General features: G+C 52.1%; 1 protein-coding gene across 3 annotated transcripts in view; it reads left to right on the top strand.

Annotated features, from left to right (window-relative positions):
• TRIM62 (tripartite motif containing 62) overlaps positions 1-10,495 on the top strand; it is a 31,057-nt gene extending 20,562 nt beyond the window's left edge. For all 3 annotated transcript variants that reach the window (XM_027059756.2, XM_053210956.1, XM_027059757.2), the window contains one exon: positions 8,196-10,495. In XM_027059756.2, coding sequence (XP_026915557.1) covers positions 8,196-8,746 — 551 coding nt within the window. In that variant the 3' untranslated portion in view covers positions 8,747-10,495. The remainder of the gene's footprint in view (positions 1-8,195) is intronic.
• The last annotated feature ends 8,834 nt before the right edge of the window (positions 10,496-19,329 follow it).

Here is a 19,329-nt window from a genome sequence, read left to right as displayed (position 1 = left end):
GCACTCCTAGAAGTTAGGGACAGGAGGGAGACCCAGCCAAGAGGATCAGGAAGGAACAGCCAGAGAAGTGGGAGGGGAACCTGGGTGAGTCCTGGAAGCCAAGTAGAGAGTGGCTAATGGCAACAAAGGCCGCTAAGCCAAGTGAGAGAACACGGAACTGACTGTTCTCTGGCAACATGGAGGTCTTCAGTGACAAGAGCTTTGGTGGAGCCACAGGGGCATAAGCCAGATAGGAAGCTATCCGAGAGAGAGAAAGGGACATGAAGCATCTGGGTGGCTCAGTCAGTTGATTTGATTTGGCTGAGCATCCAACTTGATTTCAGCTCAGGTCATGATCCCCGGGTCGTGGGATCGAGCCCTGCATTGGGCTCCAGGCTGAGCGTGGAGCCTGCTTGGAATTCCCTCCCTCTCCACACCCCGCCCCGCCTTCACTCATGCTTGCTTGCACACACACTCCTCTCTAAAAATTAAAAAAAGAGAGAATGGGAGGGGAGCAAGTGGAGACAGTGCTTTCAAGGAGTTTTATTTAAGGGAAGGAGCGAGAAGGCGGCAGAGGCTGTTGAAGGTGGGAGAAGTAACAGCCTATCTGTGGGTGATGAGAAAGACCCAGTGGCAAAACCGAGGATGCAGGGCAGAGAGAGGTGCTGCAGGGACAGCCAGGAGTGGGGTCTGCTGCTTCCTCTTCTGACAGCTCATCTTCAGGAGCCCAGAGGAGGGAGAATAAATGGGCAGCGGTGGGAGCTTGAGGGAACTCTCTGCCCGTAGCCTCCCCTTTCCCAGCGAGGTAGGAAGCAAGGTCATCCGCCGAGATGATGATGGGCGAGAGGAGGTAATGGGAGGTTTGCTGGGAGAGAAGGTCTGAACAGGTTTTTAGTAGAGTGAGTAGACCCTGGGACCCGAAATCATACAACCTACAAAGGCACCACGTCCTTTAGAGGTAAGACAAGGATATAAAGGAGAATCCTCCCTCAGAGGTCAGCACTATTATTATCCTCATTTTTTCAGATGAGAAAGCAGGCACAGAGCTGTTAGGAACAGATGTCTGAACCGGGCGCTGAAGGCTGATGGCTTTGCCACTCGGGGAAGGCTGGGGCCTGGTGGTGCCTCCAGACAGTCCCCAGTGTGGGGAGCTGCATGGGCAAAGGCAGTGGGGGAGGAGCATGAATGAACCCAGGATGCTCATGATCGGGCCTTCCAGGTAGGGATGGAGAGAGGCTGAAGGCACCACTGAGCGTGTGAATGCTGGACAGAGATGGGGGTCCCCTGTAGGTGTCTGAGGACCACACTTGATGTATCAATACTGATTTCCCAGGAGTGAAGGGACAGCTCCTGGTACTTTTTTTTTTTATTACTTTTTTTAAAAAATATTAAAAAAAAATTTTTTTTAATGTTTATTTGTTTTTTGAGAGAGAGGGGCAGACTGCAAGCAGGGGAGGTGCAAAGAGAGAGACAGAGAGACAGAGACAGAGACAGAATCAGAAGCAGGTGCCAGGCTCTGAGTCATCAGCACAGAGCCCAACGTGGGTGGGGCTCAAACTCACAAACCGTGAAATCATGACCTGAGCCAAAGTTGGATGCTTAACTGACTGAGCCACCCAGGCGCACCCCCCCCCCCCACACACAAATTATTTATTTGTGAGAGAGAGAGTGTGTGAGGAGGGGAGGGGCAGAGAGAAAGGGAGACACAGAATCTGAAGCAGGCTCCAGGCCCCAAGCTGTCAGCACACAGCCCGACGTGGGGCTCAAACTCACAAACTGTGAGATCATGACCTGAGCCGAAGTCAGACACTTAACCAACTAAGCCACCCAGGCACCCCATTCCTGGTACTCTTAAATCTGGATCTGTGCCTAGTCTGGGGAAGGGCGCATTTTCCAGCAGACTGGGGGGACTCTGGGTTATCCTCTTGGGGTCCTTCTAGCCTCTATGTGCTCCTAGACGTGGAGGGACCTCCACACTGAGACCCAGCAGGATGAGGGCCACACATGGGTGAAACAGCATAACTCAAGGAGGCAAGAAGCGCGTCCCCCACCATTGACCCAGGGCAGCCCCTCGGGCGGCTGATCTCAGGAGCTCTATTTGTCTCAGTTACCACCTGCTGCATCCTTGTGACAGCTTAGAGAGGCAATCCAGGGACCTCAGCCTGACAATCCAGGCCCTATTCTCTCATTCTCCCCTCCACATCATACTCAGCCACACCGAACCATCTTCAGGTCTTAAATGAGCCATATTCTCCCTCCTCCACTTTCACACATGCTGCTCCCTTGTGCCCTCTACACAAACCTCAGGCTTTGATGACTAACTCCTGCTCCCCTTCATGTCTTAGTTTATAAACACCTCCTCTGGGAAGCCTTCCTGGGTTTCTTCAGGTAGCCCTGCACTTTTCTGATCTCACTCTTTTGTCAATGTGTGTGTAGCTGTCTGTGTCGCTAGACTTTTAGCTCAGGGTCAGGCCTGGGTCTAATTCATCACTGTAGATCCCTAGAGCAGCCAGCACGGTAAATGTTTGTGGAAAAGTAAATAAAGAAATGAATGAATCCGAGTCTCAGTTCTGCTACTAGAATAAAGTAGGTACTCAGTAAGTATTTTTGAACGGAACTTGCCACACATCCTGAACAAGTCACTTCTCCTCTGAGCCTCAGTTTCCTCCTCTGTAAAATAGGGCTGTTAGCCCCTTCCCAACTCCCTCACAAGTGAGTAAATGGATGTGGGAACTTGCTGGTTGCCCCAGAGCAGGGGTTCTCAACATCAGCACTATTGACATTTGGAGCTGGATAATTCCTTATTTAGGCGGCTGTCCTGTGCATGATAGGATGTTCAGCAGCATTCCTGGTATCTACCCAACTAGATGCTCCCCTCCCCAGTTTTGACAACCAAAAATGTCTCCAGACATTGTCCAATGACCCCTGCAAGGCAAATCGCCCCAGTTGAGAACCACTGACCCAGAGAAAACTGCGTGGAAGAGCGGCTGAAGGAGCAGGAGCCTGTGCCCTGAACATCCTGCCAAGGATAGCGGTCTCTGGGGAGTTCAGAGACCAGTGACCTGGTTAGCCAGGCCCCTTCCTTTGTCTGTAGGGCCTGTGAAGTCACTATGGCTCCTCTGCCAGCACCAAGGCCCTTTATGTCCAGATGGGAGGGGCAGGCGCCCCCAGGGAACTAGCCCATGGATTCTAGCAGCTTCCTGCCTGCCCTGCTTCCAGTTTGGGCTTCCTATTGGGTCATCTGAGAACTCCATTTAGCACCTGTCACTCCCCTTGCTTTGGAACCTCCACTCTCTACCCATCCCCCACCCCCTGTCCCACCCTTCAGCCAACATTGGAAACCCTCCTCCAACTGCCTGGCCTGATTGTTGCTGCCCCCAAGCACAAACTTTCTCCCCAACCAGACCAGGTGGCCTCTGCTCCCAGGACACCAGACACTGCCCGCCTTCTTTGGTTTTACCATCTGCCTCTTCTGGGCGGCTCGCCCCTCCCCCTGCTCACCTGAATCCAGTCATTTGTGGGTTCCAGCGTGCTCACCACCTAGCTGTGTAGCCCAGGGCAAATCACTGCCCTCTCTGGGCCAGTTTTCTCCTCTGTAAAACAGGGATGGAGAAGATGTGATTTATCTCCCAGCCTAGGGATAAGAATTAAATAAAATGATCTCTTTGTGATAATAATCCTGGAACTTAGTAAGAACTTGATACTTGTTTATCATTATTATAATGACAAATCAGTTGGTTCCTCAGTCTTGCTGAGCAGGCTTTCTGGAGCCACACAGAGGAAAGAACACGGTGTGACAAGGCTTTAACTCAAGTTCCAACTCTACTTCCACCCCAAGTGGCAACCTGAGCAGGCCACTTAACTCAGAGAAGTCTCCTTGGAGCCTCAGTTTCCTCTTCTGGAAAATGGGATGGTAATTTGCACTCCTGGGGCTGCTGTGGTATTCCCATGAACCAGTGGGCGTGAACGTGTTTCTCGAATGCCAGTATGGCGCAGTGGGGGCCAAAGAGGTGGGAGAACTGGGGCAGCAGATTATGTAAGGGCCTGGCCAGAGGAAAGAGCTGGCAGCGTCTCCTGTCCTATCAGGCTTCTGAAGGGTCAAGCCACTGTCCTTGAGAACAAAGAGGAACCAGCCATCTGCTGCCAAGTGATAGTACTTGACTAGGGGGTTTCTCTGCTGCTTGGGCCTGTGATGTGTGGTTGAAGATGGCCAGAAGACATTTTCCTGGGGCCTCCACAGTCCATGCCCGCCCTAAATGCCTTTGACCTCGAGGTCTCAGGCTTAAATGGGCTGCTTCAATACCTGCTTTTTGTTTTTATAAAACAGTGTGTCAGGACCTAGAAAAGAGCTCTGATCTGTACTATAGTGAACCCCAGGGGACTGGTTTGTTTTGCTGAGGTCTGGCACTTCTCCCAAGGATAAAGGATGGGTGGAGGGATTGCCAGTCTCCACCCCGGACTGACGTCTCCGAGAGGGGAAAAGGTGTTGCTAGGCCCCCTTCTAGGTCTGTCTGTGGTCTGGAGGCTGTTACTCCTGCCAGCCGTCGCCTCAGGGAGGGTGGGAAGGAGGCTTGGAAGACAGAACCTCTGTTTATGAGGAGATGGGAGACCCTGGAGGTGGACCCCAGCCTGTCCTTTGGAGTGTAAAAAGCTTCTGAGAATCAGGCCACGCCCTATGCCAATAAGAATACCAGGCCCCGCCCCTAGCCCTGCCCCTGAGATGTGGAACCCAGCACCCAGTTATCAGGCCCCACCCCCACCTAGTCCCGCCTCTACTGCCAGCACTGCCCAATGAACAGCAGGCCCCGCCCCTAGGCCCACCCAATGAGTGGCGGGCCTTGCCCTCACCCAGTCCCCTGGGCTTCCAAGCTGAGGCTCCACGCCCAAGGAGCTGGCACTCTACGCAGTCAGGATTTCCTCTGCACTGCAGGCTCATCTTTGTGGGCCCAATCTCAGAACCACTGAGAGCCCACTTGGCTGCCTCCTGGAGCGCCCTCCCCACTCATCGGTGGCACTAGAAGTGGCCCACGTTGCCCCACATTAGGCTTTAGAGTCTGGGGCTGAGCCCTCCTTCTGGTGTGCTAGTGTCTCCGCCCCTCCCCCGCCCGGTCGCACGGTCCTTCTGCCCTGAGCTGCAGTTCCTGCCTGTTGCTGACCTCCTAGATATCCTGAGCACCACAGGCTCCCGCGTGGCACTCAGAACTGCCGCTTCCCACACCTTGGCTTTGTGCGTGCTCTAACCCTTCCTCTGTACACGCCTGAGTGTGACCCGCATTCCACAGCCGGGAGGAGTGGCCCATCTGTGTCTAATTAGATTTTTCTTTCCCTTGCCTCCCTTCACACATAACTTCCTACACCTCCCTCCACCTCTCACCTCCTGACCCCACTGTGGGAATTCCTACATTCCATGTGGCAGGAGCCTCTGGTTCTGACAGGCTGCCCTGTGACCGCTCAGACCACAGGGTAAAACATATGTCCACTGATCCAGTGTCTTCCTTCCCCTGACTCCCCCTCTTCCATGTCCCTGGATAGAGAATTGTGATTCCATTGACTGACCCCTCTATTCACAGGGCTAATTGTTTCCATGCATCCCTCTGAGTTCAAAGAACAGGAAAGGAGAATGTAAAATGCAAAACTAAATTTACTCCTAACAGAGCTCGCGGAAAGAGCTTGATGTAAGTCAACGGTCAGCTTTGTTAGTGGCCTTGTGATCGGGAGCACCAGTTCAGAAACTGGCTGTTGCTCCCTGTTGGTGACAGTTGCCACCACTGAGGCGTTTTATTTCTGTGCATGCGTGCAGCCAACAGAGGTGATAGAAGGAGGGGGTAAGGCTCCAGCCAAGTGTAGTCATGCTCCTGCTTCACCAGATAATGAAACCGCCAGAGAGCAGGATGAAGAAATTGTTCGCTCCTGGGTACTGGCGGCAGGATTCCTTTTCCTCACCCTTCCTCGCCTCTGTCTTGTTCTGGCCTGGAAATGGTCATTCAGGCTCAGGAAGGCCACTTCCAGGTTCTCCATCTTCTGGTTGGGCATCAGCTCCGTCACGGAGGAGAGAGTAAATAGAACCCTTGACATGAGAGTTCATGAGACTCTGAGAGCCAGACCTGCTAAGCCAGTGTGGCCAGCCCAGAACAGGATAACCCAGCCTGTGCCATCTGTCCAAGAGAACACAAGCAAGGGTCAGTTTAATTTGGTGAGCCTTTCTGGAAACACTCACCATGCCTGTCTCTGTGCTGGGCACCGGGCGCACAAGGGACAGCCTATCTGCGTGGTACACAGCCCTTACCCTCCTGGTGCAAATGGTGCAAAAAGATGTGGGCACAGAAGACAATACCCCTTATATAACCAGAACACAAAATTAAGGAATTTCAGAAGAAAGAGCAACCAGGGAGCAACCACCTTCCTGTGGGCAACCAGGAAGGCTTCTCACAAGATGGGCCCTGGAGTTGAGCCTCATGCAGAGGTGATTACAACAAGCAGGGCGGAGGCAGTGGCGGGGCAGTCCGGGTGAAGGTGTTGGGGCTGCGTGTGGTGGAAGTGACGTGTGACAGGTAGAGCTGGGGCTGGATTGCACATGACCTTGCTTAGTCCTCTCCCTGCCTTTAAGTGCTGGGTGACCTGAGATTAGTCACCTTTCCTCCCTGGGTCTCATTTTCCCCATCTGTCAAGTGGAAGAGTCAGCCTAGAATCCATGGTTTTCCGCTTTTTCAGACCTGTCACCTACATTTCATAACAAATAGTTTGCAATGTCTCAAAGGTAATAATAACCTTTCCACAACTGCACTATGTATATAAACTTGAAAAACTGTATATATACAGGTATGTATATACATACTGTGATGACAATGTAAAGGAAAAATAGAAGGAAATGATTTATAATAAAATATTGTGTATGCCGATCTGTACATGCTCACTCACAGCCACAGTGGCTGTGAATGAAGCAGTCAGGTGCTCACACCGTAGATGAAACACGACTGTGCCTCACGTATGGTCCACAACAGGTAGGTTATATGAGTCAGTGGCATTTTTCTCAGACATATACTTTCCCGAAAAGTGAACAATTCTCAGCAAAGTTCCAAACAAACCAAGTTCAGTCTCCCCTCAGTTTACATGGTAGTAATACTCAGTCTGTTAAAACTGTACAAAATGATTTCCTTCCTGGGGTACTTGGGTGGCTCAGTGGGTTAAGCATCCAACTTCAGTTCAGGTCATGATCTCCTGGCTTGTGGGTTCAAGTCCCCCGGTAGGGCTCTGTGCTGACAGCTCAGAGCCTGTAGCCTGCTTCGGATTCTGGGTCTCTGTCTCTCTCTGCCCCTTCCCTGCTCACGTTCTCTCTCTCTCTCTTTCTCTCTCTCTTTCTCTATCAAAAATAAACATAAAAACTTTAAAAAAAGATTTCCTGTTTATACATAAAAGGGAGTTAAGTTGTAATTTTAGGTCATTATAAAAATGATTTTTCATCCACATGATTGTCTGCTTGAGCATTTGAAAATTTATGGGTGGCAAAGGGGTCGTGGGACTTCCCTGTGCATTTCATTCAGGGCATTTAAAAAATTTTTTTTAATTTTTTTAATGTTTATTTTTGAGAGAGAGACAGAATGCAAGCTGGAGAGGGGCAGAGAGAGAGGGAGACAGAATCCAAAGAGCCTGGAGCCTTCCAGGCTCTAAGCTGTCAGCACAGAGCCCGACCCGGGGCTCAAACTCACGAGCTGTGAGATCCTGACCTGAGCTGGAGTCGGTTGCTTAACAGGCGCCCCTCATTCAGGGCATTTAGATGCATGGATCCCACCTACTGAGAAAACCCACACCCCACCCCACAGATTTCCTTACCCCCCAGTCCCAGGGTGATTACCAGCACCTGGGATAATCTTTAAGCTCTCTCAGTTCTGAAGTTCCCTACTTCTGGATTTCATTATGGTTTACTCAACAAACTTTTGTGGGGTGCCCACTATGTCCTTGCCCCAGGCATTGGCAACGAACAAGCAGCCACAGCTTCTGCTCCCCTGCAGCCAGGCTTAAATCTGGAAGGACTTCAGCTATCGCCCTTCCATTTTACAGAGGAGGAAGCTGAGGACCAGAGAGGGCAGGCATCACATGTGTTCAGCATCACACAGCCTCCTGGGCACCAACCAGAACCTGGCCCTCGGGGAGACACCACAGAGTGGATCCCCAACCTTCTCTCCACTTATCTTTCCTCCCTCCTCCGCCCCCTGCAGTGCCCGCCGCCCTGACCCTGGACCCGGGCACTGCCCACCAGCGCCTGATCCTGTCCGACGACTGCACCATCGTGGCCTATGGCAACCTGCACCCACAGCCGCTGCAGGACTCGCCAAAGCGCTTCGACGTGGAGGTGTCGGTGCTGGGCTCCGAGGCCTTCAGCAGCGGCGTCCACTACTGGGAGGTGGTGGTGGCGGAGAAGACCCAGTGGGTGATCGGGCTGGCCCACGAGGCGGCCAGCCGCAAGGGCAGCATCCAGATCCAGCCCAGCCGCGGCTTCTACTGCATCGTCATGCATGATGGCAACCAGTACAGCGCCTGCACCGAGCCCTGGACGCGGCTCAACGTCCGCGACAAGCTCGACAAGGTGGGCGTGTTCCTGGACTACGACCAAGGCCTGCTCATCTTCTACAACGCCGACGACATGTCCTGGCTCTACACGTTCCGCGAGAAGTTCCCGGGCAAGCTCTGCTCCTACTTCAGCCCGGGGCAGAGCCACGCCAACGGCAAGAACGTGCAGCCGTTGAGGATCAACACGGTCCGCATCTAGGACGGCACAGGGAGCCCACAGGGGCCACCTGGGCCACGGCCACCAGCAAGAGCTCTGCCCAGGGGACAGAGGCCAGGACTCCGGTCCAGTGTAGCCCCCACACCCCGTGAGGCCTCGGGCTGGGTGTTTACCCTTCAGCCTCCATTTCCCTTCTATATTGGTGGTCATGCTCCATGATTCTTAAACGCCATCAGCATTGATGTCCTGTAGTTCTGACCTTGATGGGGAGGCAGCTTTGGTCCCAGGATGTGACATGGCTTCTCCTCAGGGCGGCCCCTGCCCAGCCCTCATCCCCATCCTCTGGGCGGCGGGGATGGGAAGCTTCTCCCTGTCTCCCTCCTGCCCACATGCCCTGACCTCAGGATGTGTCAAGAGTGTTGCCGGCAGTTGGCAGCCTGAAAGATACATGAAACCCACTTATGCTTCCAGGTCTAAGACTTGCTCGGCACCCCACCGTGGGCCATTTGACCCTTGATCCCAGCCCACAGTGGACACAGGCTGTAGCTGGTCCTAGGGTTCCCGAGAACCACCTCTCTTTCTACCTCTGGACCAAGAGCTTTATGGTTCCTGTTTCTCCCACCGACCTGCAGGTAGAGATGATGCTGTGGCCTGTGGGAGGCACCCGGTCACTGAACCCACGTGTTACGATCACTGTGCCACCAACTTCCAGCCCACGGGTCTAAAATCAGGATGATGGCACGCGAGGCTGATGCAGAGCCCGGTAGCCTAAAAGCAGCTGCAGGACACGCATCACTGGGTGACGGAGGTCCCCAGAGGCTTAAATAAGGGTCCAAACCGGCCTCTGTGACCAGGCTTAGGGTGCGGGGAGGCTGAGGGGAACAGTTGTCTCAGGCGAGCACTGGGACAGGCTGTTGGCTGGGACTTCCCATCAGGCTTGGCGTCTGTCTCAGTTAGGATCCTGTTGCAGAAAACAAGAGCTGCTTTAGCTAGTTTAATTTGACAGCATTTATTATCACATCCCTGATTTGCAAAATCATTGGAAGGGCTGGAGGAGCAGACTCCTTGCTGAATTTCCAGGAACAACTTGCGGCTCCCACCTGCAGGAAGCCACTGCATCAGGAAGCTGCTGACCGCAGAACTGTGTTCCCTCCACTACTGGCCGGGCCGGCAAATAGGTGTCCTGAGGCCTGCCTCTGTCCCACTCAGTTTAGTTCTCAAATCCAAATCTCTGTGAGGGATACTGTTGGGGAAACATAAATCAGATCCAGAACTTTGGCGGCAAGGGTGCCTGGGAAACATAGTTTTCTTTCTTCTCACTGCAGCCATGCAAAAAGGCCCGGAAGGATGTTTAGGTGTTGAACAAGCCCATCCACAGTTTTTGTCACTGGAGTTCACCTCCAGGCCTTGGCTTTGAAGCAGCAGAGCCTCCACGTGTCCTGCTCCGTGGCCCTGTCCCTGCCCGAGGGCAAGAGCCCAAGAGGTGGATCTATCCGCAGCACTGGCCGAATGTCTCAAGCCTTCACTTCGCTCTCTAGTCCTGGAGCCTAGATTCTGAGCTTGTGGGGTCCCTGACCACCCTCATCCCAAAGGAGCCAGACTAGCTGAACTTGGGGGGCTCCCACCTCACAACTGCTGCCCATTGGGGTCCCCCATGGGCAGGAGGAATCCTCATTCTCACCTCACCCCTTCATCTACCAGAAGCTGGGCCACCCCCCAGCAGTATTTTTATTTTAAATGTTTCCCATTTTGTGAGTTATGATGAATTTGTATTAAATTAAAGTTACAGAATGTCAGTGGTCAGTTCTATTCATTTTGACAAAGGCCTGCCTTTTCTGTCCCAGGTGGTATTCATGTATTAACATGGCTAATCCACAAAGCAAACCTACTGGGTATGTAATATTATGGCCACTTTACAGAGGTGGAAAATGAGGTTCAGAGAGAAGACATGACTTGCCCACAGTCCCAAGTCCGTGCTGGGAAGCAGTGGAACTTGGATTAGAACGGAGTTCTAGGGGCGCCTGGGTGGCTCAGTCGGTTAAGCATCCAACTTCAGCTCAGGTCACGATCTCACTGTCCGTGAGTTCGAGCCCCGCGTCGGGCTCTGTGCTGACAGCTCAGAGCCTGGAGCCTGCTTTACAGTCTGTGTCTCCCTCTCTCTCTGACCCTCCCCCGTTCATGCTCTGTCTCTCTCTGTCTCAAAAATAATTAAAAACGTTAAAAAAACATAAAAAAAAAAAAAAAGAACGGAGTTCTAAAGCCAGCACTCACATCACAACTTACTTGTCAGGGAAGACTGGCAGTCTGCCTGGAGGAGGGGGTCATGGCAGCCTTGAGAGCAGAGGGGAGCTCATGAGACAGTGCCATGGTCTCTTGAATTCTATAAGAGTGCCTGGCCTTGAATCCGAGCTCCATTGCTGTGTGACTTCAGAGAAATGGCTTAGCCTCTCTAGGCCTCAGTTTTTTCCACAGAGAAAATGAGGGTAATAACACCCATCTCATATGATTTATTGGTAAGCTGCTAAATGCAGTGCACTTAGGGAGGTCCTGCCTCCCACTCTACCTGTCTCCGGGAGTCAGTGCCCAAAGACACCTGACCTTCAGGAGTCTATCTTCCTCCTTATGCCTTGTGTGGAGTGTGGGACTACCTAAGCCAGAAATGTCCCCAGGTCTGCTGTGTACAGGGAGGTCCATCCTACCTCTGACTCATGGGGAAGGAGTCTGACCAGGAGTCAGGCAGGGCCCTGCATATGGACAGATGAGCTGTGCACTCTCTAAGTGGCAAAGCCCTGGGCCCCCCACAGCTGAGGAACAGGAGTCCTGAGCCTAGTCTTAGTTCTGTGCTGACTCATTTTGTACCCTGAAGGCCCTTTCCTCAGTCTCCTCCCCTGCAGATGAAGGGGGTTACACTGGATGCTCCCTGAGGCTCCAGATGGATCTTCGCCTATACCTGGAGCTGGAGAGAGAGGAGAAGGAACCACCCCAGTTGTTGAATTGCTTGGAGTTCTAGAAAAAGGGCCATGAACAAGGATTGGGGGGATTGGCAGGAGCAGAAGGAAAGGTCTCTGATCGGCTGATGGAGAGCACCCAGTTTGAGGGGAGGTGATTTTGAGACTAAAGTATCCCCAACCCGCCTGCCCCACTGGCTGCCCCAAAGCCATGTCCCTCCATCTTTGCTCAGTGCGTCTGTCTTCTGGGGAGGCAGTATCGCCTCCACAGTCCTTCTTACCCTTCCCCTACTCAGCCTTGGCACAAGGTCCAAGAAGTGGTGGCCACTTCCCGGTATTTACTCTCCATTTCCTAGTGTCTGGGAGTAACTGTAGGGAGCTAATTTGCACACCTAACTTGGGACTCTGGGAAATCAGTGCATCTCCCTGGCTCCATACCATTGTGCATTTGTGCAATTGTGAGTCGAGCCTCAACTGCAAGACAAGGCTCATGTGTCTCTCAGGGTCCAAAGAATTCATGAATGAAGGAATCTGGAGTTGTCAGGCTGAATGATACCAGGAATCCCCCATTTAACACAGGCAAGCAAAGAGGGGAGGCAAAGGCATCTCAGCATTGGGGAGGAAGGAGGGATCAACAAAGGTCTTACCCAGAGCAGGAGAGAACTGATGGGAGGACAGTATTCCTATCTGGATCCCAGGCAAAGTGCTGGTACTTATCTAATATCAAGACAAGCCCATGAGGTTGGTATCATTATCTGAGTGTTTGGTGGAGAAACATTACCTCCCAGGGGATCCACAGCCAGTACTCAACAGAGCTGGAAACAGACCCAGGCCCATCCAAAGCTAAAGCCAAACTCTTCTCTGGACCTCCTGGGAAATGCTTCTCAACTTTGAGGACCACTTCAGTGACAGGCAGGGGACACCAAAACTGTGATCTCCCTTGGGGTTCAAAGCGGGACTTTAACCCTGGCTCCATTCCATTGTGCATTTGTGCAATTGTGAGTCAAGCCTCAACTTCAAACCAAGCCTCGTGTGTCTCTCAGGGCCAGGGGTAGACTCAAGAAGGCACTAGGTGACCCTAAGCAGGTCCTTCTCTCTCTCCTTGGGCCTCAGTTTCCCCATCTCTATTGGGGAGGGACTAGGAATCTAGTTAATTGATTGCCAAGGTTCTGGCTCTGATTGGCCAGGGTTCTGTAAGCCTAATGCAGGGTTTGTCCTAGTCAGAACCTAACAAGGCCATTCGCTCTGGGTCTTTCTCTCTGGGGTGGCAGCAGGAACAGAAAACAACAGAGATGACGTCTCTTGGCAGCACAGAGCTCAGCCAGAGAGGTCGTCCCCGGAGGCTGACAGCTCACACCTGGGCAGCATTCCCGGCTTCCTCTCTCTGTTCACCATCCCCAAACACTTCACTAGGAGGTCAGCTGCAAAGGGCCATGTCACAGGCTTAAATGAAGGGGGCTTGGAGAGGAGTGGGGTTGGTTGGGGGGTAGGGGGTGGGGGGGGGGAGTAGTGGGTGCTGGCCAAGGTGCTGAATCATCATTCTTGCCCACCCGGGAGTGGGTTATTTCTCCTTCCTCTGGGACACCCACGATTCTACTCTGTCTCCCTGGGAATCCTGACCCACCCTTGAAGAAAGGGTGATGGGAAACAGAGTAGAAACAGAGATAGAAAGAAAGAGAGATGCAGTAAGGAGGCATAGCCTCCAAAAAAAAAAAAAATAGCAGGAAAGGATACTTCTATTTTGAAATGTGTTCATTTCCTTTGTTTTTCCTTTTATCTGGATGAAATGACAGTATGTTTGTTTTTGTTTTACACTGGGTACAGAATAAAAGGCTTTTATCTTCTTTTACAAATTTGACAGTTCTATTATATTTCTGACTATTTCAGAATGCCCCCCACTCACCCCGGGAATTAGATGAAGTATGGGAAGGATTGCCACTTTGGACCAGAGGCCTAGGGGCTTCCTACTTTGATGTCATGACAAGGGGGACCTTTCAAGAGGCTGGATCCAGGGGCACAAAGCCCAATTCCTGTTGAGTTCCCCAAAACTGTGGTCCTGAGTGTGATCAAGCCTGAATGCCAATGGGGCCTGGGGGATCCTGAGGCCCAGAGAGGGTTGATTCCTAGCTCAAAGGCATATAGCACATGGCAGAGCCAAGACCTGATGTTCTGGTTCCCAATCAGTACACAGGAGAGGAAGAGCAGCCAGCTGAGAAGGCCCCGCCTAGGCAAGGAAAAGGAGCACAGAGGACCAGCTGGAAGGGGGCTGGAGCAGGGCTGAAGAGGGAGGCGCTCAGAGAAGGATCTCATGTCTAAGGTCAGCAGGGGTGGAGGGGTACCATCAGTCAGCACCTGCACCCCTCAGAGAGGAGGAGAGAACAAAGGGGTCACAGGGTTGGGAAGTCCTCTCTGCGATGGAGACAACCCAACTGAACATGTCAGTAAGCATCACAGGATGGCTGCTGAGAGACCACTGACATCAACTTTACAGAGAAGAAAACTATGACCCAAATGAGAAGACACCAGCCTGTGGGCCATAGCCAGGCCTGGCCCAGGCCTCCTGCCTCCCCGCCATGTGCTCTTTCCACACAACCTTCAATCTCCCCTCAGTGGATTCTGGTGCCTCCTCCCACCCCTGGGGAACCCAGAGCCTGAGCAGAAGGAACAAGGGAGTGGCCATGGCCCCCACAGCCCTGGGCACCAGAAGCGGAGTGCCTTTCTCTGTCCTTTTCCCCAAGAACAAGGGACAGTTAGCCTGGACCCTAATCCCCTTCTCCAGGGCAAAGCCAGTTGGTGCCTGCCTACACCTGGGACCTCCTTTGCTGGCAACACAGTCTGGAGCCAGAATCAGCCACAGTAGGAACAAAGTCACCTGGGTAGCTGCTGGACCCACAGGGAGTTCCAAGTAAGTGAGGACATCAGGGGCGATAGCCCAAGGGAGTCCCCTGATTCCATGGCACGAGAGTTAGCCCTGGGACTTCGGTGATTTAGAGGTTTGGGAATTTTTTTTCCTAGGGAAGGGACTTTTGCCCCCTCACACCCTGTAGGCTGAGCCGCTGGGCCTGCTTCCTCTGTCTACCACAAACCCCAGGTAGAAGCCCCTCCCTCACCAAACTGCCAGATCTACAAACCAGGAATGAGGTCCTGGGGCCCAGCAGCAATGTTCTTGCCACTGGGAGAAGGGAGATGCAGATAAGGGCTCCAGGAGGTCCCAGAAAAAGCAGAACTGGCTGGACATGTGTGCATCACAGGTGTGGAATGCAGGGTCGAGACCTGGGAGAGCCTTGCTAAACCAGGAGTGGACTCTGGCTCCATCCCTGACTCTCCAGTGACCCTGGACAGTCCCCTTCATCTCCACCTTAAGAGTGTTCATTCTTCATTGGTTCCACAAAAGGGATGGGTAGCCCTGGGTGATGGGGCAAACTCGAGTTCTAAGGTTCCAGCTTGAGGCTGTCTCGGGGAAATTGCCCCACATTGCCCACCCCTTCACCCTCCCTCTTCCTCTGTCACACTCCTTCCTCCATCAAAACACACCCTCCTGTGCTCCTCAGGATAACTGGCTTATGGTTCGAGATGCTGCCCCCTTCCCATCCTCTGTGCATTCATAATAGAGCCACTCCTGAAAGAGTAGCCAGAGGTGGGATTTCAGGGACCACACCAAGCAGGTAGGCAAAAGTTTATAGGGACGGTAGAAAGAAAGAGGGGGCTTTTTGAAAATGACTCTATTCGGGCAGCACGAGAGCAGCTGTTACTGGATGGGCACAGAGCTGGCTAGCAGTGGCAGTGGCCCCCGTGTACCTGGCCAATGCAAGCGCTGCTTTTGGCCCAGCCTTCAGGCATCACTCCCTGTCCCCAACACCCCTACACAGGGTGCTGGCCATGACATGGCTTTTCCATTTCCAGGGGCTGCCTGTGGAAGAGAGAAAGACTGCGTATAATGGTGGAAGGAGAGCACTCAGAATATTAGGATCCCAAATGGAGCATGTTAAGCATGCTTTGGTCCTTAACACCTCTGCTTCTGTCATACTCATCCCCCTGCCTGGAATGCCCTTTCCCTCCTTTTTTCCTCCTGTGGAAATCGTATTCGTCCTTCATCCACCCAAGGTGCAGCTCTCCCGGGCTTTCAGACCTCGAAGAACTCAATCTCCCACCATCACGAACATCTTGAGGCAGGGATCACATACCCCAGTTCCGCCCACTGGGTGCAGAGACAGGCTCAAGAAATGCTTGCTGGCTGGAACTGGCTAGTGCCAAAGCTGGATCTTGAAGCCACCCCAGCTCCAAGTTGGGAGGCAATCTTAGAGACCAGAGAAATCTCCTCCCTAAAGATGCTTGGATGGAAACTGAGCCCACAGGGTGAGCCCACTGTCCTGCCCCCCATCCCAGCCAGATTCCACACTGGGAGAACCAGAGAGAGCCAGCAAAGACCAGGAATGTTGTTTGATTGTTTGCCTTTTTAAAAAATTACAAAATAACTTACCCTCATTGTTTAACAATTCAAATAAATGAAAGACTATAAAGCAGAAAACTCCCTCATCTGGCTCCCAGAAATCAACAGCTGTTAACAGTTTGATTCAGGTCCTTCCAGGCATTTTTGCTTATGCATAAACGAAACTAGAGCTTTCTTTTACAAAAATATGATCATTCTTCATGTTTCTGTGTGTTCTGTGGAGTAAATTCCTACAAATGGAATTGCTGGTCAAAGGCTTGCTCATTTAAAGTATGTCGCTTTCCTGAGTAAATTGTTTATTTTATTTTTATTTTTTTAATGTTTATTTATTTTTTGAGGGGGGAGGGGCAGAATGAGAGGGAGACAGAGAATTCAAAGCAGGCTCCAGGCTCTGGGCTGTCAGCACAGAGCCCAATGCAGGCCTCGAACCCACAAACCACGAGATCATGATCTGAACCGAAGTCAGACGCTCAACCAACTGAGCCACCCAGGCACCCTGAGTAAATCTTTTTCTTATTACGTGATCATTATAGAAAATTTAGAAAATACAGTCAAGACACAAAAAGGAAAAATCATCCATCAGGCACTGTTCAGAGATAACCACTGATGGTGCTTGGGTGATAACATTTGCAGTCTTTTTTCCCATGTGAGTATGTTTATATACAAGAATCAGAACACACTTTCTTATTGCTCCATAGCCTGTTTTCCCCACTTTATAATAGATTGTATTCATTTTTCCAGGTTGTCAAAAGTCTTCTACGCATCAGTTTAACACCAAGAGGGATGTCTGATCTCAGAGCCCCTGGAGGCCTGCTTTTCCTGCCCTCCTTTCTGAGTAGGGAGCCTGTTGCCACAGCTGCTCCAGGATCTAACCTTGGTCTTCCCCTCCTTTTTAGAAAGGGGAATGCCCTGAGCCCCTGCCTACCTCCACCCCTCCTGAGCTGAGGCCCCAACACCCCACTGATGGGCACAGAGCCCCCCTGCAACTGCTCCACGGATACCCTCCTGTGCAGTAAGTAGAACCCCGCTCCTTTCCTCTACCACTTTCTTGAACATTGGGCTCCTCCCATCATGGGGTAGGGAGGGCTCGGGTGGACTTTGAGGCAGAGGAAGGCCTCTAGACTCAAGTGGTGGCATGTGGGATTCAAGAAAAATGTTACTTACCCTTGTACTTCAGCCAGCTCTTTAGCCAGCTTTCCCCCATACTCAAGGGACGGGGCAAGGAACAGGGTCAAGCCCATGCTAGGGGTGGTGGGGAGGGAGCTCAGCCACTTGAACATTTTCTGGTTCCTAAAGCAAATACCTAGCTTCCCAGCCCAGGCTCACCCTCTGCCCCAGGAATTTTCCAGCCAAATACTGTGGACTTGAGCGTGATCTTGGGCAAGACCCTTCTCTGCTCCAGGCGGGGGGAGGGTGGTGAGGGTGGGGGTGGATCTCAGTGACCTCACCAACATACCATGTGGTTCCTAAGGCACTTTCCCAACTCTGGAATTCTATAACCCAATTCGAAGCCATGTTTCCAAATGCTCTCTTTTCTCTCCAAGTCCCTGCACACCTTATGATTTATTGAATCTAATTGTGCACCAAGCCTTGTTTGAAGCATTATTAGTATAGTAATTATTATTAGCTGTCATCTCAGTTAATCCTTATGACAAGCCTGAGAGGAGGTACTACTTTTATCCCCATTTTACAGATAAGAACACTAAGTCCAGAGAGTTAAGATGATTTTCCAATTAAGCAGTAGAGTTCAGATTTGAACCCAGGGCTGGCTGACTCCCAAACCCATGCTCCTTGTCAGCTTCCCATCCCCATACCATCCTGCGATATGTGTAGGGATCTGTTTCCTTTCTACAGTTGGGGAAACTGAGGTCAGAGAAGGAAGGTGAATTCCTCAAGGTGACACAGCAAGTTCATGGCAGAGCTTGGTAAGTCCAGCTTACCCCCACCTACTGCCCAGCACTGGCTAATTTCCCAAGAAGGGAAGTTGATGAATCAGAAAAAGCCCTTGAGCTGGAGTCAAAATGCCCAGAACTGAATGGGGGTGGAGTGGCCAGGTGAGGAAGGTCATATTTGGTCAGGCCACACTGGGTCCACCCTCCCTGAGTTCAGTCCAAAGAAGTATTGCCTTGGGCAAGTTCTGAAGAAAGAAAAGGTGGCATTACGCGTGGGGTGGGGATGGTCCAGCCAGAGGACTCCCCTCCTTCTCTACTTTCTTCCAAAACAGCCCCACTGTGCTCTCCACTCTCTCCCTCTCTCTTTCAGTCACTCACCCAACAAACCCCTAGAGGGTGCCTGCTAGGTGCTGTCACTGAGATAAGCAATGACAGGTGCATCCCAGGTCTCTATCAAAGAGTCACAGCACATGGGCAGAGGCAAGGCTAGAGAAGAGGCTGCTGGAGAAGCAGAGGTCTGCACGATAAGAACTGCAGGATGGGCAAAGTGTACCAGGAAGAGGAAACAGCATATGCAAGGTAGCCGGAAATGAGGCGATGTAGCTGAGGGTTGAATGTGACGCAGGGAGGCAGAGCGATGCCGCTGGAAAGGAAAGCAGGGCTGGGCCATGCCACTCTGTGAGACATCTGAGGACCCTGTGGAGCCAGGACAAGGTTTTGCTTTATTTTTTTTAATGCTTATTTATTTTTGAGAGAGAGAGCGAGCGACAGAGAGAGAGAGAGAGCGCGCGCAAGCATGAGTGGGGGAGGAGCAGAGAGAAGGGGAGACACAGAATCCAAAGCAGGATCCAGGCTCTCGAGCTGTCAGCACAGAGCCCAATGTGGGGCTCGAACCCGTGAACCGTGAGATCATGACCTGAGCCGAAGTCACGCTTAAATGACTGAGCCACCCAGGAGCCCCAGCAAGGTTTGAGGCAGGGGAGAAGTGAGGTCATATTTGCATGTGGTAGGGCAAAGCTGGAGGCAGGGAGTCCAAAAAGAAGGCTGAAGCACAGGATAGAGAGAAAGACAGGAGTGAGAATTCTCCTGGGAGCACTGGGGGCTGTTTCAGAGCTGCATTGCTCAGCCCCACTCCTTTACTACAAGAGCCCCAGTGAGGACAGGTACAGGAAGCTGGCAGTTCCACGGAACAGGACCCAGCGCCCCCATGCTGTTCCTGGCACCGGCAGAACCCTTAGAGTGTGATTCTTGCAGTCTCGCAAACCGTGGCATCCCTGGGTATGTTTGTTGGCAGGGAGCTCATTAGTTCTGCCACAGCCCATCCCCCTACTGGAC

Source organism: Acinonyx jubatus, chromosome C1 (assembly GCF_027475565.1).
Source record: "Acinonyx jubatus isolate Ajub_Pintada_27869175 chromosome C1, VMU_Ajub_asm_v1.0, whole genome shotgun sequence".
In the NCBI taxonomy this organism is placed as follows: domain Eukaryota; kingdom Metazoa; phylum Chordata; class Mammalia; order Carnivora; family Felidae; genus Acinonyx; species Acinonyx jubatus.
Note: the sequence above shows the minus strand (reverse complement) of the source record. Positions and strands in the feature narration are given on the sequence as shown.